The sequence below is a fragment of the Pteropus medius genome, unplaced genomic scaffold (assembly GCF_902729225.1).
Source record: "Pteropus medius unplaced genomic scaffold, Ma_sr-lr_union100, whole genome shotgun sequence".
In the NCBI taxonomy this organism is placed as follows: Eukaryota; Metazoa; Chordata; class Mammalia; order Chiroptera; family Pteropodidae; genus Pteropus; species Pteropus medius.
In genome coordinates, this window is record NW_024352785.1 from 19,046,383 (window position 1) to 19,073,973 (window position 27,591).

Sequence of the window (27,591 nt, forward strand, 5' to 3'; positions counted from 1 at the left end):
ACAAGAAAATAGATCTCACAGCTTTTGTGCTGTGATTCCACAGCTTTTTGTGCTAAGGAAGTGTCAGGAAAAACCCACAGTTTCACAATGAAACACAGATTCAGAGACACCCCGGTGCAGAGGACATGGCAGACCAGTTCCTGAGACACTTCCTCTGGCAAAAATCTTTGGCCCAGTGTCTCTCATTCAACAGCAGCTTCTGGTCCCCAGCTCCCAGCGGCAGACGTATCATAGTTCCAGCTTTGCTCCTGCTCCACCAGCTTTATGACCTTGGGCAATTCACTTAATTTCCCTGAGTCCCAGCTGTCTTATCTAGAAGGAGGTAAACATACTGGTTTCTTAGGACTGTCATGAAGATTAAACGAGATGTGTATCCAGCTCTTCAGTAGGTTCTCAATAAATGTTAATTGATTTCCACTCATGCTAGCAGTCATAACAGAACTGTGTGATTCTCTTTTCATGTTTTTATGGGTTTGTGTGTAAGTAGCTTCTTTTTTTACAGTTGTCTCTCAAAGTGTTTGAAAGATACCCAAATGTAACACAGCAGTTACCCGGCACTCCCAATCTCATAGGACTTCATCCAGGAAAGGCCACCCTCCACACGCCGGCTTCCTTGTCCAAGCTTGGCTTTTTTACCACCCAGTTTTCTCTTCTATTCTTTGTCAGCAGTTCACTTGGTAAAGGGACTTTCGTACTTTAACTTTGTTCTTTCTTTCTGTGTCATCTCTTGGGTCTTTTGTCTGTTTCTGCCCAGACCGGGAGCTAAATGGGCAGCGCCGGTATTGGGTTTTTAGGGGGAAACTGGAGAATGGGGAGATCTACGATCATTCCCTCACCACGGAGGTGAATCCAGTAACAACTGTGTAGTCAGAACAAGCTTCAGGCATCTTCTAGATACCATACCCGGCAAGATACTAGTTTCATATTAAGTGTGCCATAGACACTAGCTGGGAAAGAGATGTCATGATTTGATGCAAAAGCTAGGAAGTGGGAAGCTTGGTGGGGAAGCTGACCTTTGTAGGAACGAGACATAAATAAGACACAGCGAGGGGCTCCTTTATGGTCTTTGGAGCATGAAAATAATTTCGCCCCTTCTGTTTTCATAAAAAGAGATTTATTGGTAATACTCAAAACGCAGACAAATTTCAATGGAGAAGACCATAGTAGTTTTATTTCCCAATTTTGGAATAAGCACATGTGAACGTTTTTCTTATTTTTTAGTAATAGCTCATATACCAGTTAGGTATAATTTTCCCCTTACCTGATGAGAGGGACATTTCTGAAGGCCTAAAAATAAAACTAGTAACAAGGCCTTCCTTTATTCTTACTCTGTAGTGAGCCTGACCAGTTATGTTATATTCAAAGAAGACTCCTTTTCCTTTCTTTCCCTCCTGGGATCTCCCTGCCTAAGGTTCTCTTCCACCTTAAAGAGTAACAGAAGCAATAATGAAGACAAAGTGTAAACGGTGGGTGAAGTGAGGGTGTGTCTAGCTCAAATTCTACAGGAATGTATGCCTGATCCAGATGCCTGCAATGCATTGTTAAGTGGTAGACAGTGAGTGGAGGAACTATCATTTATTAAGTGCCTACAGTGTTCCAGGTACTGTGCTTAGATTTATCATTTGATCTACACAAGAACCCTATGAAGGGCACTATTATTATAATCTCCATGAGGAAAATGAGGCTCACAAATATTAAGTCATTTGCCCAAGGACATACGGTTTAATAAAAAGTGAAGCTGAAGTTAGAACCTAAGTAGTTTTAAAATTCAAAAAACCTAATCTTAAGAACATATAGTCATAGGCCAAAGCCATTTAAAAGAAATTTCCTACTCAAGCAGCATGGAACAGGAAGCACTTACCTTGGTTTCCAAACAAAAACTTGAAGGACTTGCTGGACTGGGCCCTATACCGAGAGTTTCTGATATAGGGCCAAATATTTGCATTTTTAACGAGTTCCTACTCTAAGCTGAAGTTAAGTTACAGCCCTAACCCAAGCCTATAGGTCAAGGTTCCTCTTCACCCTTACCCTGTGCTCCCAGCTGCCCAGGAACTGATTGAATCAGTTGAGATTAGTCTTGGATACATAAAACAAACAAACCAAATAAGAATGTCCTAAACAAGTAGATGCTTATTTTTCACTCATACAAAGTAAGTCTGGACACAGGCAGCTCAGGATGGGTGTGGTAGCCCCACAGTCCTCAGTAGCCTGAGCTTTGTCTCTTCATGTGTTCACAAACATGGCTTCTATCCTCAAGGTCCGAGATATACCTGCAGCTGCAGCTATTCTAGTCACATGTCAGGCAGCATGGAGAAGGAAAAGGAAGGGCAAAATAGAAATGGACAACTGCAAGCTAAGCAGCCCTGTTTAAGCGATTTTCTCAAAAACTCACTTAACGAGTTCTTATATATCACTGACCACTGCTATTTGCATGGGGACTAGAACTGTGGACACTTAGCTGGGCACATTGCCACCCCAAGAGTATGGGGATTCTTTTACTAAGAAGGAAAAAATGGATCTTAGGCTGGCAAACCGCAACCCCTGCCTTGCTCATTCAAGCCCTTTACCATATTGCACATAGCGCTCTGTCCAGGTAAATTTAATGTTCCTTTGCACACAGATATCCAGTTTTCCCAGCACCATTTGTTGGAGACGATTTTTTACCCCATCGAATAGTCTTAACAACCTCATCAAAAATCATTTATTTATAGATATATAACTCTATAGACTGTCAATTCTATTCCATTGCTCTATAACTGTGAGTTTCAGTAGATACTGCTGGTCGGAAACCCAAGGTAAATTTTTGAGCCGGAACTCAGATTCAGTCTTCTGGGTCCTTTACCAATACCCTTTCTTAACGAGAGAACCACAGTGAACCTCTCTTATGCAATAGCTGAGGACTGAATGAATCTTCTAACTGATCTTTTATCTTTAACACTTAGTATAGTAAGAAAACAAACACGAAGACAAAAGATTAGTATGTTCGACTCTAAAAACCAAAATTTATTCAACATTTTATACCTAGGCTCTAAAATAAACTCTCATTATTTGCCTCTTGGTGTTCAATCACTATTTCCTTTAAGTTTAGGAGTAGAAAGAATATAGATCTCCAGAAAATTTTTAGATTTCTAAATATGTGTATGAGTGGCTAAAAGTGATATAATGTATTTGATTTGAGATTACCCACCCAAAATGTTCTGGTTCTTCTTCATTGTTCAAATGCAACAGTGGATCCCTTGATGTCAAGTTTATTTGAAATAAGTAATGTGCCCTTGGTAGGAGTATTCATTTCTGCAAATGCTCAGAAATTGTGCTTGATATGCCAATCTGAAATCATGAGTTTTTGTGAATGAGTTTTTGTTTTCCAATCCATTTGGAAGTCTACTTTAATGCTGTATAATCACGAGCAGTTTGTTTGACCTGGAACGGGTTCCCTTATCGCCATGAAGTCTAGTTATTGAGAGTTTTGTTAAACTGTTTAGTTCTGGTTGATTTTACAGCAGAAGAGTTCCCTTTTAAAACATGTGTGAGTGCACACACACTCACACACACACACACACCCTCCTATCTAAGCAGATGTTAATCTTCACCCCCTTACCAGATTGTTGGGCATCCGTTGGGAGCCTCAGAGAATGTAAGGAAAAAAATACAAGCTGGTGAAGAGATGTGTTGTTTTGAATAGAGTCAGGCACAATGACAAATGGGCTTCTGTTGTTATTGTTGTTGGGGGAGGGGGAATGCGTGGATGGCTGACCTGTTACATAACTAAAGACTTCCTTTTGCTTGTAAATGTCAAGATCAAACAGAGGTCAGTTTTAAATAGCTGACCGGGTGCTAATAAATGTGACTTTCTTGTCTAAGAAAAAGCAAAAGGCCTTGTCCCTTATGAATCATGGCTCTGCTGATAAGGGCAAGTGTCTTTTTCTATGGGTATAACCTGTATTTTCTTCATAAGATTTTCTCAGAGGTGGCAAACTTTCACTTTGTTTAATCTCTACAAGGAAATTAGTAAATTACATATAGGCTTTTGTTCCATTATTCATTTATTCATTCAATAAATATTTATTGACCCTGTACTGTGAGCTAGACATTTTGCTAGGTACTTCTCATGTTGTAAGTACATTTATTTCTCCTAAAGGCCCTGGAAAACTGTGCCCCTATTTTGCAAACGATGAAAGCTGTTTTGTGTGATTGCAGTCATCTTGTCTGTTCTTTTTATACGTTCTCCCTTGGTGACCTTCCTGCCTTTAGGGCACATAAGCTACTGAGAAGAACCAAGTCTTTATCATTAGTCTGATCTTCCTGATCCCAGACCTGAACATCCAACTGCTTACTGAAAAACTCCACCGAGGTCCTCACAGTCAAGTTCTACCCGTACATTTATCTTCCTGTCTCAAACCTGTTCCTTCTCCCACATCCACTGGCCAAGGACAGTGCTGCCAGCTACCCTGTGGCTCATAACAGAAACCTGTGCTGCTTTAATTCTTTCCTCTTCTTCACCCCACACTTCCAATCAGTTGCTAAGTACTATGAATGATGATGCCTCTCAAATGGTTCTTGAATCCATCTTCTTTTCTTTATTTTCACCATTACTACTCTTGTCGAGACCACTGACTACAAAAGTCTCTCCTGACTTTACTCTCATTATGGTCCTTGTTTAATGGCTCCTCAACACTGCAGCCAGAGTGAGGATTCTACAACACACACTTCATATTCCTCTTTGGCTCAAATCCTAAATTCTCTCTGTTTTTACTGTCAGGGTCAAATCTATATTCCTTAACAGATCTTGCAATCATTTGTGATCTGACCCTCTACACATTTTATCTTACATCACTCCCTGCATAAGTTCCCATTATCCAACAAATCTCAACAAATTTCTCCTCCAATTACATGCCACTCCCTCCAAAATGCTTTTCTTTCTCCTTCAAGTTTGGATTAGATATCCTTCTTAGGTGCTCTAATAACTCTTCTCTCTCTTCCTCATTCTAACCAACTGTAATTGTCTATATCTCCCGTGGAGGAAGTTCAGACAGTGACTTCCCTAAGGTCTCAGATCAAGTTAGGATTTATCCACTTATCCCTCTGATGTCAAAGCTCTCACTCTTTCCATTATACCAATGGGAGATGACATAATGAGGAGCCATTAAAGGACTCAAAAGGGGCATATTTAGATTTGTACTAAGTGAGAAAACTGAGGGTACTGAGAACAGATTTGTAAGGAGATCATAGCCAGGCATATCAATATGTAGACTCTGCAAAAATCTAGTTTAGAAATAATAAGTGCCTATCAGTGGTGAACAGAAAACAGAGATGAGAAATATTTACGAGCTGGATTTGGTGATTAAGTAAATGGAAAAGTAGTGTTCAAGACTGACCCCAAGTTTCAGGTGACTGGATTTGTGGGCACTCCAACTAGCTTATATATGAGTCATTAGATGTTAAAGATGGTTTATTTCCTGTGGAAAGCTCTATGTAGGCTCAATTTACCCCACGTATGCACTAGATTCTCCTCAAAACTTTGTAACTTGGATTTCCTTATTTAGGTCTTCCGAATGTTGCAATCCTTTGATATTGCATCAGGTTTTTTATCCATTTCTTAGAAATAAGTGTTTCTTTTTCCCATTTTTCTGTTTCTGGGATTTAGAGAAAAATTTTAGAAGACCGTGTGCTTTGTGTATGAAGACCTCATTTATTAGCCTTGGGAATAGTTTAATGTTTACATTTGGAGTTGTATAAATGTATGTCTCTCACCATTATTGAGTGGATGTATAGTGACAGGCAGTTCCTAAAAGCCTCAGGGGATATTCAAAGTAGAAGCTATTTGCATAATAATATTAACAGGTTATTGGCCCTTTCCACTATCATTCTTTAACAAGGTGACAGAGAAGTTTTCCAGTTGCTACATGAAAGATTGAACACAGAGCAGGTATGAGAATCCAGTTGTCCTCTATTAAGCCAGATATTAAGGAGATAAGAGGAGAAAGGGAGACCCCTGAGAGAAACTCAAGGATAGCAGAATGCATTTTCCCCAAGTCGGAGAGTAGAGAGTCAACTCTGTGAGTCCTACCAGCAGGGGAAGTCTGTGTCCTATTCCATGAAAGTGTTCTGAGAATGTGCCTGAATTAAAGAGACTGGCTGTATCATACAAATAGGTCCCAGGCCCTTGCAATTGTGAGATTCAATTTCTCAGAATCTGATATTATTACTTTTTGATTTTTACACCCAAGCACTTGGCCTTTACATCAAAGTCAATGATTAATTGTCTCACCTTTTCTCGTGTCTCACTTCTCTCTGGTATTCATCTATTCATAAGGCCCAGAGAACTTTTTTGGAAACTAAAAGAATCTTAGGACTCTCTATGCATGGATCCCTACTGTTATATTTCAATTACATGCATACTTTCTTTTATTGTGCTTTGCTTTATTACACTGGCAGATTCTCATTTTTTTAAAAAAAATTGAAGGTTCATGGCAAACATACATCAAGTAAGTCTAGTGACACCATTTTTCTAACATTTGCTCACTTTGTGTCTCTGTGACTCATTTTGATAATTCTTACAATATTTCACTTTTTATTATTATATTAGTTATGGTGATCTGTGATCAATTATCTTTGATATTACTATTATAATTGTTTGAGGGTACCAGGAATTGTGTCCATGTAAGATGGCAAACTTAATTAATAAATGTTCTGTGTGTTCTGACTGCTCCACCAACTGACAATTCCCATGTCTCTCTCCTACTCCTTGGGCTTCCCTATTCCCTGAGACACAATAATATCAAAATTAGGCCAGTTAAAAACCTTAGGATGGCATCTAAGTATTCAAGTGAAAGGAAGAGTTGCAAGTCTTTCAGTAAAAATCAAAAGCTAGAAATGATTAACTCAGTGAGGAAGGCATGTCAAAAGCTGAGATAGGCCCAAAACTGTGCCTCTTATGCCAAAGAGTCAATTTGTGAATGCAGAAGAAAAGTTTTTGAAGGAAATTAAAAGTGCTACTCCAGTGAACACATGAATCATCAGAAAGCAAAACAGCTTTATTGCTGATAGGGAGAAAGTTTTAGTGGTCTGGATAGATGATTAAATGAGCCACAACATTCTCTTAAGCCAAAGCCTAAGCCAGAGCAAGGCCCCAACTCCCTTCAATTTTGTGAAGGCTGAGAGAGGCAAGGAAGCTGCAGAAGAAAAGTTTGAGCTAGCAGAGGTTGGTTCATGGGGTTTAAGGAAAGAAGCCTTCCTCATAACATAAACGTGTAAGGTGAAGCAGCAAGTGCTGATGTAGAAGCTGCAGCACGTTATCCAGATCTAACTACGTAATTAATAAATGTAGCTAAACAACAGATTTTCAATGTAGACAAAACAGCCTTATACTGGAAGAGGATGCCATCTAGGACTTTCATAGCTAGAGAGACGTCAATGCCTAGCTTCAAAGCTTCATGGAACAGGCTGACTCTTGTTAAAGGGTAATGCAGCTGGTGACTTTAGGTTGAAACCAATGCTCATTTACCATTCCAAAAGTCCTCAGGCCCTTAACAATTATGATAAATCGACTCTGCCTGAGCTCTGTAAATGGAACAACAAACCTGATAAATATGGTTTACTGAAATTTTAAGCCCACTGTTGAGACCATCCGCTTAGGAAAAAAAATAAAAAAAGATTCTTTTCAAAATATTACTGCTCATTGACATCACACCCGGTTACCCAAGAGCTCTGATGGGGATGTGTAATGAGATTACTGCTGTTTTCATGCCTGCCAGCATAACATCCATTCTGCAGCCCATGGATCAGGAGTAATTTCAACTCTCGAGTTTTATTAGTTAAGAAATACATTCTGTGAGGCTATAGTTGCCATAGATAGTGATTCCTCTGATGGATCTGGGCAACATAAATTCAAAACCTGGAAAGGAGTTACCCATTCTAGATGCCATTAACAACACTTGTGATTCATATGGAGAGTTCAAAGTATCAACGTTAACAGGGGTTTGGAAGACGTTGATCCCAACCCTCATGCATAACTTTAGGGGTTCAAGACTTCAGTGGAGGAAGTTAACTGTAGATGTGGTGGAAATAGCAGGGCAAGTAGTATTAGAAGTGGAGCCTGAAGGTGTGACTGAATTGCTGCAATCTCATGATAAAGCTGTAATGGACGAGGAGCCGCTTCTTATGGATGAGCAAAGAAAGTGGTTTCTTGAGATGAATGAAGATGCTGTGAAGATGTTGAAACGACAACAAAGGATTTAGAGTATTGTGTAAACTTAGTTGATAAAGCAGCAGTAGGGTATCTAAGGATTGACTCTGATTTTGAAATAAGTTCTACTGTGAGTAAGATGCTATCAAAGAGCATCGCATGCTACAGAAATCGTTCGTGAAAGGAAGAGTCAATTAAAGTGGCAAACTTCATTGTTGTCTTATTTTAAGAAATTTCCACAGCCACCCCTACCTTCAGCAACCACTACCCTGATCAGCCAGCAGCCATCAACAATGAGGCAACATCACAAGACCCTCTAACAGCAAAAAGATTACAACTCACTGGCAGCGCAGATGACAGCATTTTTTAGTAATAAAGTATTTTTTAATTAAGGTATATACATTGAATTTTTTTCAACATAATGCTATTTCACTCAGTAGACTACAATATAGTATAATTATAACTTTTATATACACTGTGGAACCAAAACTTTGTCTGACTCACTTTATTGAGGCATTCACTTCATTGCAGTGGTCTGGAATTGTACCTGCAATCTCTCTGGGTATACCTGCATTGATTGATCTTTTGATAAGTATTTCTGTTTTCACTCAGACTTTAAATGTTTCTTCATTGCTCGGAGACCGAATTTGGTGGTGGTGGTGTTATGGCTTGAATTGTGTTCCCTCCAAATTCTAAGGTTGATGTTCTAACTCCCACTACCTCAGAACATGACTTTTATTTTTTTGGAAATAGCATTGTTCCATATGCAATTAGTCTAGATGAGGACATAGTAGAGTAAGATGGGCTCCTGATCAAACATGGTTGGTGCCCTTATAAAAAGTGGAAATTTGGGCTTAGAAATACAGGTAAAATATTATGTGAAAATGAAGGCAGAGCCCATGGTGATGCTTCTACAAGCTAAAGAATGCCAAAGATTCTCAGAAAATCACCAGAAGCTAGAGGAGAGATTCAGAAGAGATTCACTTTTCATAGCCCTCAGAAGGAACCAACCCTACTGACACCTTGATCTTGGAGTTGTAGTCTCCCGAACTATGAGACAATAAATTTATGTTGTTTAAGGGACTATTTTAGTTTGTGGGACTATTTTCCAGCAGCCCTGGCAAACTAATATAAGGGTAACTATGCTTCTAAATTATAGGCCTTTGGAGGTCTATTTTAAGATGTGTGTGAACCCAGAAAAATAACTTGTTAAAGGCAGATATATTAACAAACATAAAATTCTGTTTTGTCTAGGATTGAGGTAGGATCAGGAATTTGTTGTTTGTTTTTAGCTGTAAAATTAAAATGAGACCAAACCAGTTCTGTGAATTAAATGTATTTTCAGACACAGGGGTTTCTGCCCATTCCACAGGTAGGATAGGTAATTTTCAAAATACTTGCCTCTGTTATTTATTGAGGAGGAATTTCATAGTTTGTAGTACTAGTCTAAGTCTGTTTATTAAGCATTTAGCAAAAGTGAAGCCTTTGTTTTTAAATGAAGTCACTCCTCTCTGTAGCATGAGCTCTATGAAGTTTGCCAACTCAGTTTGGTTATGGGAGGTTACTGAATGACACTGGAAACTGATTCCGCAGTGTTAACTACTGTGCATATGTGTGTGGGTTGTAGAAGATAAGATCTAAGAGAACACACAATAAGAAGAGACAAACATGAAATCTCACTACTCAATGGAGAGGTTTTAATAATTGTATTCTGTGATGGATTGGGTGAATGCTAAGGGAAAGAGAAGTTTTAAATATATTTATGGCTTAAACATATGGGTGAATGGTTCCATTTATTGAGAGAGGGAAGTCTGGGTAAGATATATAATCTAAGGAGTTCATTTTAAATACATTAATTTTTAGATGCCTAGTTACATTCAATATTAAGTACACACACACACACACATCTGAAGCTAAGTAGTTGTATGTAAAAAAATTGGGAGTCATAAACATGTGACTAGTGTTTAAACCATAGCACCTAATAAAATCAGCTGGAGCATGAGTGTAGATAATGGGGAAAATTGGACCCAGGACTAAACTCTCAGATTTCGATACTTAGAGGATTGGAAGAAAAGGAAGATCTAGCCAAGGAAACTGAGAATCGGGAAGAAATCCAGAGAAATGTGTCCTGGAAGCAGAAAGAAGAGAGTGTTTTAGGAGGCATGGAGTGCTCAAACACGAAATATTTTATTGAGACATTGAATAAGATGACCAGAAATATGCTCATTGCATTAGCTAAAAAGAGAATAACAAGTAGTAACCTTAACAAGATTAGTTTCAGTAGAGTAGTGGAGGGCAGAAGCCTACTGAAGAGAAGTTAGGAGGGAATATAATTCAGGGCAGCCCTCTTCCCAGCCACTGAGTGGAGCAGGGCAACGGTGGTAGGGAGAGAGAATTCTGAAAATCTAATTTGAGACTTGGAATCTAGGAGTGCCTCTACTTCCAAGTTAAATGAACCAATTATTTCCCTCTTTAATCTAAGCCAATTTGTTTTGTGTTTCTATAATATCACTAAAATGGTCCTGAAAATGGAGGAATTAGTGACATACCCAAAACTCTGGAACTTAGTACAACCCCCACGAAAGGAATGCCTTCTGGCCTTTTTCTTGATTGTAGCCATAGGAGAAAAGAATGAAGAAGGCTCCCAGAAGTCAGGAACAGTCAAATAGCTCAGAATCCTACAGTCACTGCATTGCTAGGGAAGGCCTTATTAACTCTGACTAGAAGAACACGTTGTTTACGATGGCCAGGGACAACTGTAAATTTTTTCCCCTTGTCCCTTCTCCTAAAGGGGAATTACATGGAATTACATTGTGGTTGTCTTGTTTTTCCTGTATTTCAGACATTATATTAGGGAGAGGAATTTTTTGTTTGTCTTCAGGTGCCGTATCATGATAAGCCTCATCTGGATTTGAGTCAGGGAGGAATGCACATAATTTGGAGATCCTAAGGGGAGTTAGATGCAGTAACTTGATAAGACTTTGAGTTGTCTCCTGTTGGGAGGAGGTGAGTGCATTTTTGGATTAATGTAGAATAGATGCACCATATTATGTGAGAGCATTTCCCATATTGAGAAATGCATATTTTTATGAACATAAGGGTATAATTGTTCTGAACACCCAGAGGGTGATATTTAATTGGCCTCTGTTTTATGTCTACCTCTTCTGGAGAATTGCTCCTTCTGGCTTCAATCTTGTAATACTTCTGTGGCTGTCAACCATATCATTCCTGGCCAGAGGGAATGATCTTGGAGCAAATGACCTAGGCCCAGTCGATATGATATCCCATTGTCTTGACCATAAAGATTGACCCAGGAGAGGTCATATGAGCAAGGATGGGCCAAATAGAGTCATTTTTCAGTTTGTTACTGGAGGACAAATTGTCTGACAATTGAGATCATGAACCCGGCTTAGTTCAATTGTGATTCATTCTCTAGGGCTGGACACGGCCAAGCTCCCTTAAACACACATGGCTGCTAGCTAATCCAAATTGTCTGTCTGGTAGCAAGGGATAAATGGGCAAACAACTGTTGGGAAACAGATTAGCAGTGTCTGCCACAGTAAGGTTTATATTTTGGCTGGTGGGAAGATGAGAGAGTAGCTGTTCAGTAAATTGATAAGGTGGTCATTTAGGGTGAGAGGTGAGGTGGAATTTTGAAGAGAAAGAAAGTATGAAATGATATTTGAGAAAAGAGTAGAGAGTAATAAATAGTTATCTCAGAGAAGAGGAAAGTGAATTTACTAAAAGAAAAATATAATGATATTTAGATTTCAGGGCACTATTGAGTACCTGTCTGAGATTTGTGTTCATTAATTCAAAATGAAACCAGTCAATCCAATTTTGTTAATTTTTCCTAAAGTTCAATGAATGGATGTAATGCTAACGATTTTCTTGGCCACTGAGTGCTAACTAGAAAGTCATTTTATTTTTATGGAGTTAAATTCACGTAATATACAATTAACTATTTTAAAGGATGCAATTCAGTGGCATTCAGTGTATTCACAGTGTTGTGCAACCACCACCTCTCAAAAGTTTCAACATTCTCTTCACCCTAGAACACTTCATACCCATTAAACAATCATTCCCCAAAACCCCCTCCTCCCATCCCTGATAACCACTAATCTGCTTTCTGTCTCTATGGGTTACCTATTCTGGATAGTTCATATGAAAGGAATCATACAATATGTGACTTTTTTTGTCTGGCTTTCTTCACTGGGCATAATGTTTTGGAGGCTCATCCAAGTTATAGCAAGTACTTCATTCCTTTTGATGGCTGAATAATATTCCATGGTGTGTATACAACACAATTCATTTATCATTCATCTGTGGTGGACATTTGGTTTCTACCTTTAGATATGAATAATGCTGCTATAAACATTCATATATAAGCTTCTATGTGGATATTGCTTTCATTTCTGATGAACCACCAAATTGTTTTCCAATACAGCTGCACCATTATACATTCCTACTAGCAATGTAGAAGGATTCCTATTTCTCCACATCACCAACATTTTTTATTTTCCATTTTTTAAAATTACAGCCATCATAGTAGCTGTGAAGTAGAATCTCACTGCGGTTTTGATCTGTATTTCCTTAATTAATGAACAATGATGTTGAGTACTTTTTTAAATTAAAAAACATTTCCAATTTTATTCATAAATGTATTAATCGAAATTGCAGAAGTAGATTTATAGAGCTATAAATCAATAACAAAACAGAAAATAAATTAAACATTCCAGAGACAACCTGAAAAGTTTCAAAGAAATACACATGAAATAAAAATCTACAGTTAAATTGTCGTTGCACAACAGGTTATATTCATTCCTGAATTTTCTCAGTAAGTTGTTTCTTATATATCTTTCTCTTTCCCAAATTGTCCAGTTTTGGCATTGCATTCAAAATACTTTTTATGGTTTTTGTCCAGTTTAGTCCGGTTATCACCATCTTGCTTCAGTGAATGCCCACGTGGACAGTTTTGCCATTAGGTTCTCACACTGCAACTGCCTAATGTAGATCAGGGGTCCCCAGACACCAGGCTGTGGACCAGTACAGGTCCGTGGCCTGTTAGGAACTGAGCACACAGCAGGAGGTGAGTGGCAGGTGAGCAACCGAAGCCAAATTCGTATTTGTAGCTGCTCCCCAGTGCTAGCTAGCATCACCAGCTCAGCTGCACCTCAGATGATCAGGCATTAGATTATCATAGAAACCACCGGTCCCTAGAACCAAAAAGATTGGGGACCGCTGATGTAGATGACATATTTTTTTCTGTACAGCTGGACCACCTTGATGATTTGCTGACCTTTGTGCGTCCTCACACCACCTGGACCTCGTTGTCTTTGCAGATGCGCATGAGCAGACATTATACTTCTGCCACAGCTCCTTGGAGAGCAGGGATGACATGATCTTCCTGTACACATATGAGGGGACATTGAAATGATATTTGTAATTTTTACTGTCTTTTGAGAGCAGATAGATGTTGAATCTCATGGCACTGGGAGGGATCTTAAACATCTTTTCACATGCTTGTTGGTCATTTATGTATCTTCTTTGGAGAAGTGTCTATTCAAGTCCTCTGCCTATTTTTTTAATTGGATTGTCTTTTTTACTGTTGGATTGTAAGAATTCTTTATGAATTCTGGATTCTAAATCCTTATTAGACATATGATTTGCAAATATTTTCTCTCGCGCTATAGGTTGTCTTTTCACTTTCTTGATGTCTTTTGCTGCAAATGTTTTTTGAAATTTTGATGAAGTCCAACTTAACTATTTTTTAATTTTGTTGCTTTTAGTGTCAAAGAATTCACTATGAAATATGAGATCTTGAAGATTTTTCCCTGCTTTCTTCTAAAAGTTTTGTAGTTTTTGCTCTTATATTTAGATCCGTGTTGACTTATTTTTTTGTTTATGGAATAAGGTGGGGTACAACTTCATTCTACATGGTTATCCAGTTGTCCAAGCACATTTTTTTTTTTTTTTTTTTTTTTTTTAGTCAAGGCAACTCTTGGTTGACCTCACCATTTGCAAGGACCTTGTCAGTTTACAATCTCCTTTTTAATTTTATTTTTTATGCTTACAGCACTTGGTCTTCCTAGGTGGTCTCCCATCCAAGTACTAACCAGGCCTAACTCTGCTTAGCTTCCAAGATCAGATGAGATAGTGCTTGTTCAGGGTGGCATGGCTGTAGACACTGAGCACCATTTGTTGAAGAGACTCTTCTTTACCTACTAAATGGTCTTGGCACTGTTTTTGAAAATCAATTGGCCATAGATGTTTGGGTTTCCTTCTGAACTCTCAATTCTATTCCATTGGTCTATGTGTCTTATCTTTATATCAGTATGACACTATTTTGATTACTGTAGCTTTATAGTACATTTTGAAATTGAAAAATATGAGTCTTCCAACTTTGTTCTTCTTTTAAAATATTGTTTTGGCTATTCTGGGTCCTTGAAATTCCATATCAATTTGAAGATTGGCTTTTCCATTTCTGTAAAGAAAGTCATTATAATCTTAATAGAAACTACTGAATCTATAGTTTGCAATGGAGAGAATTGCCATCTTAATAGTACTAAGTTTTGAAATTCATGAACATGGAGTATCTTTCCATTTATTTAGAACTTTTAAAATTTCCTTCAGCAACGTTTTGTAGTTTTCAGTGTATCACTCTTTAACTACCTTGGTTAAATTTATTCTTTGGTAATTCATTCTTTTGGATGCTATTGTGGATAGAATTGTTTTCTTTATAGGTATACCTTGTTTTATTGTTTCACTTTATTGCATTTCACAAATATTGCATTTTTTACAAATTGAAGATTTGTGGCGACCCTGTGTTGAGCAAGTCTATTGGCACCATTTTCCCAACAACATTTGTTCACTTTGTTATGGTGATTTGTGACCAGTGATCTTTGATGTTACTACTGTAATTGTCTTGAATCATGATGAACTATACTTAGGGGGAAAGCTATCCATTTTTACAAGGGAGTATGAGGTTAGCTCAACATAATAAATGCCCCTTATCATGTTGAAGAAGTTTTCTTCTATTCCTAGTTTGTTAAGTGTTTTTATTATGTTGAATTTTGTCAAATTTTTTTTCACCTACTGAGATGATCCTGTTGTAGCTCCCCTTCATTCTATTCTATTAATATGGTATATTACAGTAATTAATTTTTTCTTAATGTTGAACCTCCTTTGCATCCCTTTGATAAATCCCACTTTGTCATGGTGTATATACTCTTATTAATGTGTTGTTGGATCCAGTTTGCTAGAATTTGTTGAGTTTACATCTGTATTCCTAAGAGATATTATTGATATTTTTCTTATAATATCCTTGCCTAACTTTGATATTAAGGTGATATGTTAGAAAGTGTTCTCTTCTCTTCTATTTTTTAGATGTTTGAATAGAATTAGTGTTAATTGTTCTTGAAAATTTGGTGAATTCACCAGTGAAGTCATCTGATCCTGGGCTTTGTTGAGGGAGTTGCTTTTTCTTTTTCTTTCTTTCTTTCTTTCTTTCTTTCTTTCTTTCTTTCTTTCTTTCTTTCTTTCTTTCTTTCTTTCTCTTTCTTTTTCTTTTTCTTTCTTTCTTTCTTTCTTTCTTTCTCTCTTCTCTCTTCTTTCTCTCTCTCTCTCTCTCTCTCTCTCTCTCTCTCTCTCTCTCTCTTCCTTCTTCCTTCCTTCCTTCCTTCCTTCCTTCCTTCCTTCCCTCCTTTCTTTCTTTTAAATTAACAATCCAATCTTTGCTTCCTGCAGGTCTATAGAGCTTTTCTATTTTTTCTTGAATCAGTTTTAGTAATTTGTGTGTTTCCAGGAATCTGTCCATCTCATCTGGATAATGTAATTTGTTGGCATCTAATTGTTCATAGTATTCTCATAATCCTTTTAATTTCTAAGATTGGCAGTAATGTCTCCACTTTCACTTCTGTATTGTTATTTTTGACTTTTAACTCTATTGCAGTACAAATGATCTTTATTGAACATTGGTGTACAAATTGAAAATTGAATTTTTGATTAGATTTACACAGCTTCAAGGGTATAATGTAAAAGTTATCTCTTTGTTTTACATAATTCTTAGAAAATTTTTGTCCTTGCTTTTAAATCACCTCTTCCCTCCAAACTTGTTAGAACCACAGAGAGGAAGGAGGCCTGGTCTTTAAAAGGAATCAAAGGTAGAATATTAGTCTCCCAGCATCATGTGAACTATATGCTCCAGCAAAGGTGGCTAAGTAGGATACATGAAAATTGATCATTTAAAGACTAGATGCATTATTACTCTCTTTTGGTAAGCAGACATTTGATACTAAGTTGGACTGAACTTTTGTTTCTATGCTCTTTCAAAAGAGTTACTCTGTAAAACAAAGTAGTTCTTATTAAAAAAAAAAAAAAAAAAAACAGGAAAGGAAAAAAGAAAGTAAGCAATGCCCAAGGTCCCCAGAGTTTTTAAATTCAATTGGGATATCTTGTAACTGCTAACTTGAGTTTCCTCCTACTTACTTTGATGCCTTGTTTTCTATCCCATAATTTGAATTTGAATTTAGGCAGCATTTCTTAGGGCTTCCTGAACTTTAGACTTTGAAAACTCCTAAAGCCGCCATGGGGTGAATTCAACAGAGTGAATTCAAAATGGCAGCTAATACTGTGACCTAGCAGTAAAGCACGATCTTTTACGCACTACTTTAATAATAATAATAATAATAATAATAATAATAATAATAAATATATAAATTATGTTTTTCTCATCCTTCTTTGGATGATTAGGGTTATTTAATGGACTATTTTCAAAGGAGGCTGGGGAATATCAATTTTCCTTTGCTAAAAGTTAATAATTCAATAATTCAAAATATCAATATTCCTATGTTCCAACATACCCATATGAGGAGGAAATAATATCCCTTTATCCTATTTTTGTGAGGTGATGATACATATGAGAATTAAGACTCACAGTTTAAAAAGTTAATAAATGAGACAATCTTAGCAAAGATTGTTTCTGGTCAATTTGATTATGTCTCGATATTAACTTTTGACAGAACTCTCCATTCATCCTACTGGACAATTTACAACTAGTTTGAATACATATGACTGAAGAACTACTCTGTGAAAATATAGAAAGGTAGCATAGAAAAATCCTGTAATAGGTACCAAGGTCATACCATCAGTGAGTTGTGGGGTTAAGACGAAAATACATAGATCTCCCGACTGCTGGTCAGGGTTTCTTAAAGTTAGGCTGAACCCAAGTTAAACGTATCTGAGTCAAAGGGATATCTAGACTGAAACCTCTGACAAGCAGAAAGGAAAGAGATGGGGGTTGATGTCCATATAAAAAGGGAGCAAGATAGCAGGACAGAATTCTCAAGTCTTGGAAACAAAATTAATTTTCTTCAAGTAAATAAGTAAGCATGCTGAGAAACAATGCTGAGGGCCACATAGTGGGTGGGAATTACAGGTCTCATCTTTGCAGGCAGCTTCGGAGTTAAGTTTTGGATATAATATGCAATCCAGAGTTGGAGGCAGATGGGTATAGATCCAAATCCAATGTCTTCTTTTTCACTGTGGGCAAGTTAATTAAGCCTTAAAAGCATCTAGTTCCTTGAACCTTAAACAATGATAAATGCAAAAAATATAAATAAAGCATAAGGTTTTGAGCAACAAAATAAGATAATTTAAGTACAGATTGTATCCAGCAGAAAGCCACCAAATAAAAATTAGTTACATCTGTTTTTCCATGGATTTTACTCACTTGTCATCAAGAGCATAGAATTTTGGAATTAGATAGTGTATCAGTAGAATGCTCATGGTAGCAAGTAATAAAAACTCAATTCCTAAACAATAAAGAAACATCTCACCAAGTGTAAGTCTCAAGACAGGACATGCTTCAAGATAGTTTGATAAAATAGTTCAATAATGTCAACAAGACCCGGGTGTTATCTGTTGTCCACTCTTCCATTCAGAGTGTGACTTTATCATATAACTGGTTTCCTGATGTTTGTGGGATTGCTACAGTAGCATTCATATCTGTTGATAAGAGAGAGTGCTCCTTGAAATCATCAACGTTCCTCCCGTGTGGTGCGAGTGGTCCAAATTAGGTCACATCTCCTCATACAATAACTGTTGCCAAAGAAAAGCCAGGCTCTGATTGATTTAGGCCTTGATTCCTGAGCCACTCAGCAGCAGAGAGGATGGGACTGTCATGATCATCAGACCCCACTTCTTGAGCTTCTTGGAGTCAAATTTGGCTTTAGGGAGTCAGACCCAATGTCTACTCCTGAAAGCTTAGATTCCAACTTACTTGCCATGTTGTGTAACTTGGGTAAGTTTTACAACTACGTTGAACTTACTGAATTTCCTCATCGGCAAGTTGGATATGAAGCTGAATTGAGATAAATAAACATGAAAACAAAAGGTTCAGCAGAATGTCTGGTATGTACTCAGTAAATATTAATTGTATTATTATTATTCATCTACACGCTTTCGTATTATGTAATAGTTTTAAGAATGTCTAATAAAGTGAGATTTTTGAGAATGTATACATCATCACTTTCATTGTTCACCTCCAAAGTCTTACCTATAATAAAAGGCCGACATATTTCTTTAACAAATGAATAAATAAATGAATATCTATTGAGTGAATGATTTAAAGCCTGAAAACAATAGAAGATAGATTTAAAAGAAAGGCAACCAAATGATGACTGGAAGAATTATAGATTAGGAAAAATATGAGAACAAAATGGGCCAGAGTGAGAAAGAATATACTTGAGAGAAAAAAACACTAGACCTAGAGAGGCCTTTCCCCTTACGACTTGAATGGTTGCAGGAAATAAGCAAAGCAAATAAAATTTGTGTTTAGGGTAACCAGTACATAGAGGCTATGATATCTTCAAATATTTTGTTTTATAATTTGATAAATAATAAATATTTGGATAAAACCCATATGAATGCTTACTGTAATTTAGAGGAGGTAGAAGAAATAAAAATAATAGCTACCAAGTACTTGATATGTTACGGGTGTTGTTCTGAGTGTTTATCGTATATAAACTCATATAATCCTCAAAACAAACCCATGAGGTAAGTACTATTCTTTTTATCCCCATTCTCATTTACAGATAGAAAAATCAAGCCCAGCAAGACTGGGCAACTTGCCCAAATCACGTAGACAGTAAGTAGAAAACTGAGATTTTTACCCAACAGGTCTGACTCAAGTGTCTGTGTTTTTAGCCATTACACTATACTGTATAATAAAATAGAAGGGTGCTCAGAAAAACTAGATTGCTTTTCCAAACCACCACACATCCAAGAGTTAAATGTGTTAGTGCCCATGAGGAGCCCCGCAGGCCTCACAGGTCACTGAGAGTCAAAAGGCAGAGCCACCAGTTCACGACACATGTATTCCCTCCGGCCCTTACATTGTACTTCCGTAATCTCCAGCATATAACACAATGGCTTTGAAGAGTGCCAACTAATCATATCTGTTAAGTGGATGATTGTGTAGATGGATGGATGGACGGATGGATGAATGCCAGTATATATGTTGTGCCCACCTTATTTCCACAGCAGACCAAACCTCTTCATGCTTCCCCATTTGGTAAATTGTCATTAAAAACTTGCTGGATTTTTCAAGATGAGATGGTATGATTCACAATAACACTTGGAGTAATACGAAAGAGATAGAGATAATCCATTCCTCAGAGGATACTCTGGAACTTGGAATGAATAGAAAGTTTTTGACCCTTCTCAGGGACTCTTTCAGAATTGTTGCTGAGCTATAGAGAAAAAGCACAAAAAACTGCCTGAATGAAAGGAAAAGCTAGTCCAGGGGGCTCTCCAAGGGAATTAAGGGACCAGGGACTATCAAAGTACCACTTACCTCAAAAGGAATCTACAATCAGTAAAACAAGGACAGTCACCTCTAGACATGTTTTTTGGTTACAGTTTAACATAGATCTGCCTTTGATCAGAATTTAACTTGAAATTCCTGCACTTTCCTTTGGCTCCATTCACCGAGCTGCTTATATTTGAACATTCAAGGGATTCAGAACTCCTACTCTTTCTAGAGAACTAAAGGCCTCCAAGAGTTAATTTTCACGAACCATATGTAAACCACTATACAGATTTCAGATACAGCTGCACAAATAAAGTGCAATCTTGAAACATGAGTATTGAGATCATTGCACTAGAAATCTCTGCCTGTTGTAACTATGTAGTCCCATCTCTTGTCCAGATAGATTGATCTTTATAATTAAAAATAAAAAAAAAATCAACATCATTTCCTTATCTGTCTATACTAATCATTTGTCATATGTAGAATACTCCAGAAGCCATTTCCATATTTGATAGATACCAGTGGAGGTAATTAATTTATAAATTGGACTTTTAAAAGAAGCTAATCATTTGTCATATGTAGAATACTCCAGAAGCCATTTCCATATTTGATAGATACCAGTGGAGGTAATTAATTTATAAATTGGACTTTTAAAAGAAGCTTTTAAAAAGTCAGTGTACTTACATAACCTTAAAAGCAAATGTCTTTAGCTTTCAGCCTCTGAAGGAACAAAATCAAAACTGCTTGAGCAAATTTCCTGGCTAGAGGAAAAACTAGAGGCTCTGGACCATAAAGAAGACAGTGGGGACCTGTATAAAAAAATGGTTCTTGCAAAAGACCAGGTATGTAGTAGAAGAAAAATTATCTTTATTTCAAAAGTTAACTAAACTTACATGAACTGACAATTCTGCAGTCATTACTGGCTGGGTTGGAAGTTCATATTTAAGTTCAAGATGGTTAATAACAATTTTGTATTTGCTAAATGTAATTGTACTTCTTGATGAATATTTACTTACAAAACTTAATTTTGTTAGTAATATTTTTAAAGTTTGTTTGATATGCATCCCTTTAAACAAGATTAGCTGTAGAGTCCATTTATTTTGTAAGTGGTATTGACTGTACAAATGCTTCTTAGTTTTCAAGGTTAAACTTAACCAAGGAATAGTTTCTTTCTATGTAATAAAATAAGTGGATCAGAAAATTTGGTATGTGCTTTTAATCAATTCCTTTATAAAGAGTTATTAATCTTTGAATCTCAAGACATTTTTATATGTGTCATTATATAAAAATTTATCTCTTGTTCAATCCAAATGGGTTTGCATCTGCCTTTGGAATATATATAGATATAGGTATATACACATATATATGTATATATGCACATACACATTACAGAATAGATATGTATATTATATATTTATATATTCTTAGATATGTATATTCTTAGAAAACATACTCATATATTACAAAGAAGGAAACAAACCCATTTGCTCCCTTATAAAAGTATGTATGATATAAGGAGGGGATAGTATTACCTGCAGTACATCAGCAAACATTATTTTTCCCAATCATTTCCTAGTTCTTAACACATTCATACACTTTGTCCTTTGGCTCTTCATTACAATGGAGAAGAGATAAGAATGGAAACAATGATTTCTTTAATGATGATTTTCAAAACCTCTGGCTGAGATAATGCCATTCATAAGATTTGAGAACTGGTACATATTTATATCTATAATACTTTGAATATGTAACAGGAAGAGTTATACACTTCATTTCTGAACTTTCCTCTTTTTCAGTGCATTGAGAAATTACAAGCTGAAGTGAAAGCCTCTCAGGAGCAACTTACAGCCCATGTAAGTGTTTTTCTCCAATTTTCATCCTTAATTTACATCACTGTTATCTTGGACATGAACAGAATATTTTCGGAAGTTACAACTGCTGTCTTTCTGCTGCAAACCAAATCACAAGGCTAAGAATCAGTATTTTTACCACCTCTACAGAGTTGCTTTTCATAAAAGAATTCTGATTCATGTTGATGATAAAAATTACAAAACTGAACTCTTATATTAAACCAGGTTGGTTTAATCAAGTATCATCAGGATAAGAGAACTGGAAACGAAGGATAGAAAGACAAGGAAACCAGGCTCCTTTAGTGAGTGAATGGAAGTAGAAACTACAGACACATTGAATGTAGGTCTATAACTGTTCCCCTTAAACTTTAGTATACAAAAATTATCTGGAAAACTTTTAAAAACACAGTGCCTAGAGATTCTGTTTCCTATATGCCTAGAGTGGAACCTGAGAATGTGCTCTTCTAGATGATATTAGATTCAGGTCATGCTGATGCTGCCAGTCTTTCGCCTATATTTCATGAAGCACTGGTTTTTATATATTCATTCTGCCCTAGTCTTGTGATTTTTAGGCAAGTGAACATATAAACAAATCAGACATGGAATTGTCCATTTTCTTCTGTAAGTGCTGCCCTGAGAGAGACCCTATTAGTTTCTAGGGTAAATTTTATTTATGCTTTAGCCTATCTTTGCTCAGAAAACAACTAATGAGCATCTCCTGCCACAATTCCCTTGTGTTTTCACGTGCATAAACCAGTCATCGCCTTGCCACCGCCCTTCCCAGGGATCTGAACAGCCCTGATGCCTTAAGCGTTTCCTCAAAGACTTGCTCACCATCCTCAGTGACCTCTTTTATCTACATCTTGGATGCTCTGCGGTGACTTCTTGATTAAGAACACCAGCCACTCATGTTAAATGGACAATTTAACCATGAACTCCTCAAGACCAATCCGAGAGGCTGCAGTCCAGGGGGAAAAACAAAACAAAAAACAAAAAACAAAAAATCTCTGCAAAATAATAAATTTTAGTCACCATTCCTTTGGAGTTTGAAATGAGCCAATCCAGATAAAATCACAGTAGTTGTCCCAGTTTTGTGCTGAGATAGAGAAAAGCTAATTGGCTATGGCAGTTAGCAGAGCTTTTAACTATAATTTCAAAATCTTTTTTGACCTTGTATGCTCAATTGATCAATACTGAAAATGACTGCAGCCTGCATTTGTGACACTGTGACATATTCAGACAGAAGTATATCTCATTAGCCCAGTATTCTGTCACAGACTCCTCTTGCCTGGCATGCCCCTGAGGGTGCCAGTTAATGACGATTGTCAGAGAGTGTCTCCTCATGCCAGACTGATACCTACAGCCATATGCCCATGGGGTTTTAGCTCAGAATTTTTTAGGGAGAGCAAATTATTTACTAAGGTTCTGATATTAGCATCTAGAATCTCTTCATGAAAAACTGATGAAACAAACATAGTCATGGGTGCCTTAGAGAAGTTCCTGTGGTATCTTCTTCCTTTGCCTAGCTTCTGTGGATTCTATTCTTGTACCACACTGTTCCACGCCCCAGTCTTGTCTAAACTGGGATTGCTTCCTTGTATTAGGGTATGATACCAATGACTGAGATCTCTCTTACATAATTTTTCAATGTTCAGGTTTTAACTTAGCACTACAGTCATCAAAGTTTTGCTTCAACTCATCAAAAATATTTAAATAAAAAAATATTAATAACGATATTTATTGAGAGTAGATTATGTGTCTACTACATGGTAGGTGCTTTGTATATTACCTATTTTAAACTTCAATAAAACCCAACAAGGTCATTGTTTTTCAGAGAAGAAAATTGAAATTTAGAGATTAGGTCACTTGTCACATGTGTCAATTCTGAAACCCATGCTTTTGCCATCGCAACTTGCTGCTTCTCCAAATTATATTCTCAACATGCCATTTGAGGTATCAAACAGTGTTTATAAAAATTTATCTCCAATCTCCTTTCTCTCTCTATTCACTCTGAGGGATTCATCAGATTATAATGCTTCAACGCGGACTTCCACGAACATAAACAACCCTTCGCCCCCATCAAGTTCTTCCTATCTTAATCAACCCCTGATTACAGCTCCTTAGTGTTGTAATGAGCATTTCCTAAAACATTGTTCCTGGGAAAAATATTCCAAATGATGTTAACAGGTATTCTGGGGGGAAAAATGGGAAGGGAATTAGAAATTAAGTTAAATGGCTGTTTTACTGCAGGACTTATCAGTGTATAGTCAATCTCCAAGAAAAGACCATAGTATATCACCTTTCAATGGTATTTTACCATGAATGGAGTTTTAAGCACACAGATTTGGAGATGACTGTCATATCACATTGAATTAAGGCACTATACTTGCTAAATACGATCTAACTATCTTGCCAACACCCCAGGCTCAGCATATACGAGTCAAATTTATCATCTTCTATTCTCATCTCTTAAATCTGCTCCTCTATTTGTATTCCCTAACCATGGTGAAAAATACCACACTACTTTTATTTATTCTAGATACAAACTACAAAGCAGTATTAGAATCCTACATCTCTCTGCCTCTATCACACATTTAATTAGTTGTCAGGCTCTAAGTTTCTACAAGTTATCTCACTTCTGTGTCTTCTATTCCATTGTACTGCCACATCCTTAGCTCTTTTTGATGATTTTACATGTTGATTATTGCTACGGGCCCCAAGATACAATATAGCCCACTTGCTTTCACACCATCAAGCTCTGGTTGCAGAGGAGAGAAAGGATAAAATCTATGTGTAAAGATTTGGGCTGGGGGCAGAAACCCAAACACAGCCAAAGATTAACAGTCACAGGGAGAATGAGTGTTCTATTGGAGTGGCAGACAAGAGAAAGGGGATTAAGGGACCGAGGTGGTAGGAATGAAACCCGTAGATGGGGTGAAGGTTCTTTGGGAGATTGCAAATTTCCAGGGAGTTCTGGGGATGCTTAAGATTAGGAAACAACAGAGAGCATTAATAAGAGTTGTCAGGCAATGTGTATTTGAACTCCCTTAAGTGTTTGAGAGTCATGTATGAAGTTTGGAATTCTCTTTTGGGCTACGCTCCCTACATGTATCACTACCGTAGAATCTGACCACTGTAGTAGTCTCCTGGTTTCCCTGACTCCACCCTGAGTGAAGTTACCGCAGGACCATCTTTACCCCTGGTCTCTCTTTCTCACTCACTACCCTCTGCCTCATGCTGAACAGGCTAGTGAAATAGAACTGCTGTTCTTTACACGACCAGTGTCAGTTGGTGCTCTACGACTTTGCTCTTGCATTCTCTCTCTCTGGACTATCCTTGCCTCTTTTCTTTAACCAGATAATTCTTACTTTTCTTGCAATACTCATATCAGGGATCAACTTCTCCCTTTGCCCTCAGAGTACCTTCTCTGAGGTCCCATAGCCTCCTATACATTCATCTGTTTTAGCTCAAAATACTACATTTTATTGATGTTACCTGTTTATACATCTGTCTCCCACCAGACTTGAAGGTCACTGAGGGCAGCACCAAGAATGTTTCCCTATTCACTACACCAAGTACAGGGCTGAGCACTTTGCAACCACTCAATATATTTTGCTGAATTGAATTGAATTTTACTCTGATCATGTCATTTCCCCTGTTTCAAAGCCTAGAGTAAGACAATAGTTGCCCATTATTCCAGAATAAAGTCCAACCTCACAACCATGGCATTTATCACACTGAAAATGAGGGTCTTACCCTTTTTCCTGACTCTTCTCCGTCACACATCTGTGACTTCCAAGTACACCCAAGCATTGCTGCCTTAGGGGCTCTGCTCCTGGTTTCATTTCCACCTAGAATATTTGTCCCCAAGATGGTACTTGCCAGATTTTCCCCATTCTTCATCAAGATTGTTCTTTCCAGGAAGTTTTCCCTGACCATCAATCCAGAAGTAATCTCTCCTTCCTTGGTACTTTCATAGCTCTTCTCTGCCCCCCTCTCTGTCACTTGTCACACTATTACCCACAATAGAATTATTTGATGTGGCCTAGCTCTTCCCCAAGACTGTGAACTCTTGAAGAATAGAGCAAGTCTTTTATCTTTATGCCTCTCGCAGTGTCTTGCTCAACATTTTGTACAGATTTCATTGAAACGAATTGTTTAAATGGCTAAATTAAAAATAAAAGTTATTTTGATAATTATAAGAACCTACTTTAAATCTCTGGGAAAATTACTTTATGAAATTTTATTCCTTAAATATGCCAGATACAAAAGGCATGACTTTAATCTGAAATAGATATTTTCAAGGTATAATGTGGAAGGAATAAAAGGTAATAATCTCAGGAATGGAAATACAGGAAAAATAACAGAAAAAACACAGTTGTGGAAAATCCCTATTTCAGAAAAAATAAGACCATCTAGAGGAAACTACAGCCTTAGCATGAAAATGAACAACCTAGAGTCTTGACTTTCTTTTTTTCAGTTCACTTGCCTAGAACACGATAGTTGGATTACGTTATTGTGTAATTAAATGGATAGTTATGAAATAGAGAGAGATACAAGCCTAAACATTTCAGAGTGAATTGTCACTGCTAATATTTGGATGATTGAAATTGCATCCCATTAACTTTAGTTTGCCTAGTCACAGCTTATAACTTTCAAAAGATTACAAAGGGTTGCTCCTCCTAATGCATACACAGGTACTCATGCTGAGCCTAGGTGTTTTTTTTAGCTCCCTCCCACTTGATTACTTATCTGCTTAGAGACCTTCATGGGATTAAATAATATTTGAAGCAAATGTTTATAATCACTTAACAATAATTGTTCATATTAGGGCAATTTAAGTCAGGACTAGGAATCTTAAGGGAATAAAGTCCTTTTACAATTAATACCTTCCAAATTGTTGAATCCACTGTTTGCCTATTTTTAGTATTTGGTGGTGGTGGGGAGGGGTATAAATACTCAGCTCTGTCCATCTACTCTGTCATTGATGATCTGATTATCTACAGTAGTATAGGGGTTTGCCTCCCTTCCCACCTCCATCCCAATGGCCAGCCCATTTCTTGGTCTAGATGCCCCCAACACCTGACTAACACCAAAAGTTCTGTAATATTTGATGGGATTATTTCAAAAAGAGAAATCTGGGTAACTGGGTAATAGACACTCAAGTGTTAAGTTATTCTCTATACTGTTCTGTATGCTTGAAATATTTCACAATAAACTAAAAAGTTAACAATAACCGGAAGAAGGAACCCTTCCAATAAATTACACAGCATGCTTCAAGCTGTGGGATAGTTGAGTGTGTCTTTGAAATCAGAAATTCCTGACCCACAGATCCTGAGGACATACTTAGACCTGGAAGCAATGGTCCTGAAGTTCAGGGACAAGAATATAAGGCATGAAGGAACCACCAGGGGTACCCATGACAGAGTTTTCCCCAAAAGGTGGTTTAACTTCTTTTCCTTCTCTAAGGAAGCTATCAACTGCCATTTTGCTTTCTAAATTAAGAATCTATAAGAGTCCTCAATTTAGATCAAGTGCAGATTCCTCTCCCCTAGAATTCCAGGCTGTCTGCTAATTGTTTTTTTCCTACTGTGATAGAGAACATAGGTTGGTTTGGGGCTGCCTAAGCATCTGTTACACATCTTTGGCAATAGTACACTGATATCTTTTTCCCTTCCACCCTGCATAGTCTTGAAGGGCCTATAATTCAAAGTACTCTATCAGCTACCAGCAGGGGAGTGGGCATG

The 27,591-nt window shown here is 37.2% G+C and overlaps 1 protein-coding gene and 1 pseudogene across 1 annotated transcript in view; one reads left to right on the forward strand and one right to left on the reverse strand.

The window, feature by feature from the left end:
• Nucleotides 1-27,591, forward strand: part of CCDC192 (coiled-coil domain containing 192) — a 172,780-nt gene that overhangs the window by 25,341 nt on the left and 119,848 nt on the right. The window contains exons 3-4 of the mRNA XM_039848352.1: nucleotides 20,705-20,836; nucleotides 21,791-21,847. Coding sequence (XP_039704286.1) covers nucleotides 20,705-20,836; nucleotides 21,791-21,847 — 189 coding nt within the window. The remainder of the gene's footprint in view (nucleotides 1-20,704; nucleotides 20,837-21,790; nucleotides 21,848-27,591) is intronic.
• LOC120590999 (uncharacterized) lies at nucleotides 14,253-14,371 on the reverse strand (annotated as a pseudogene).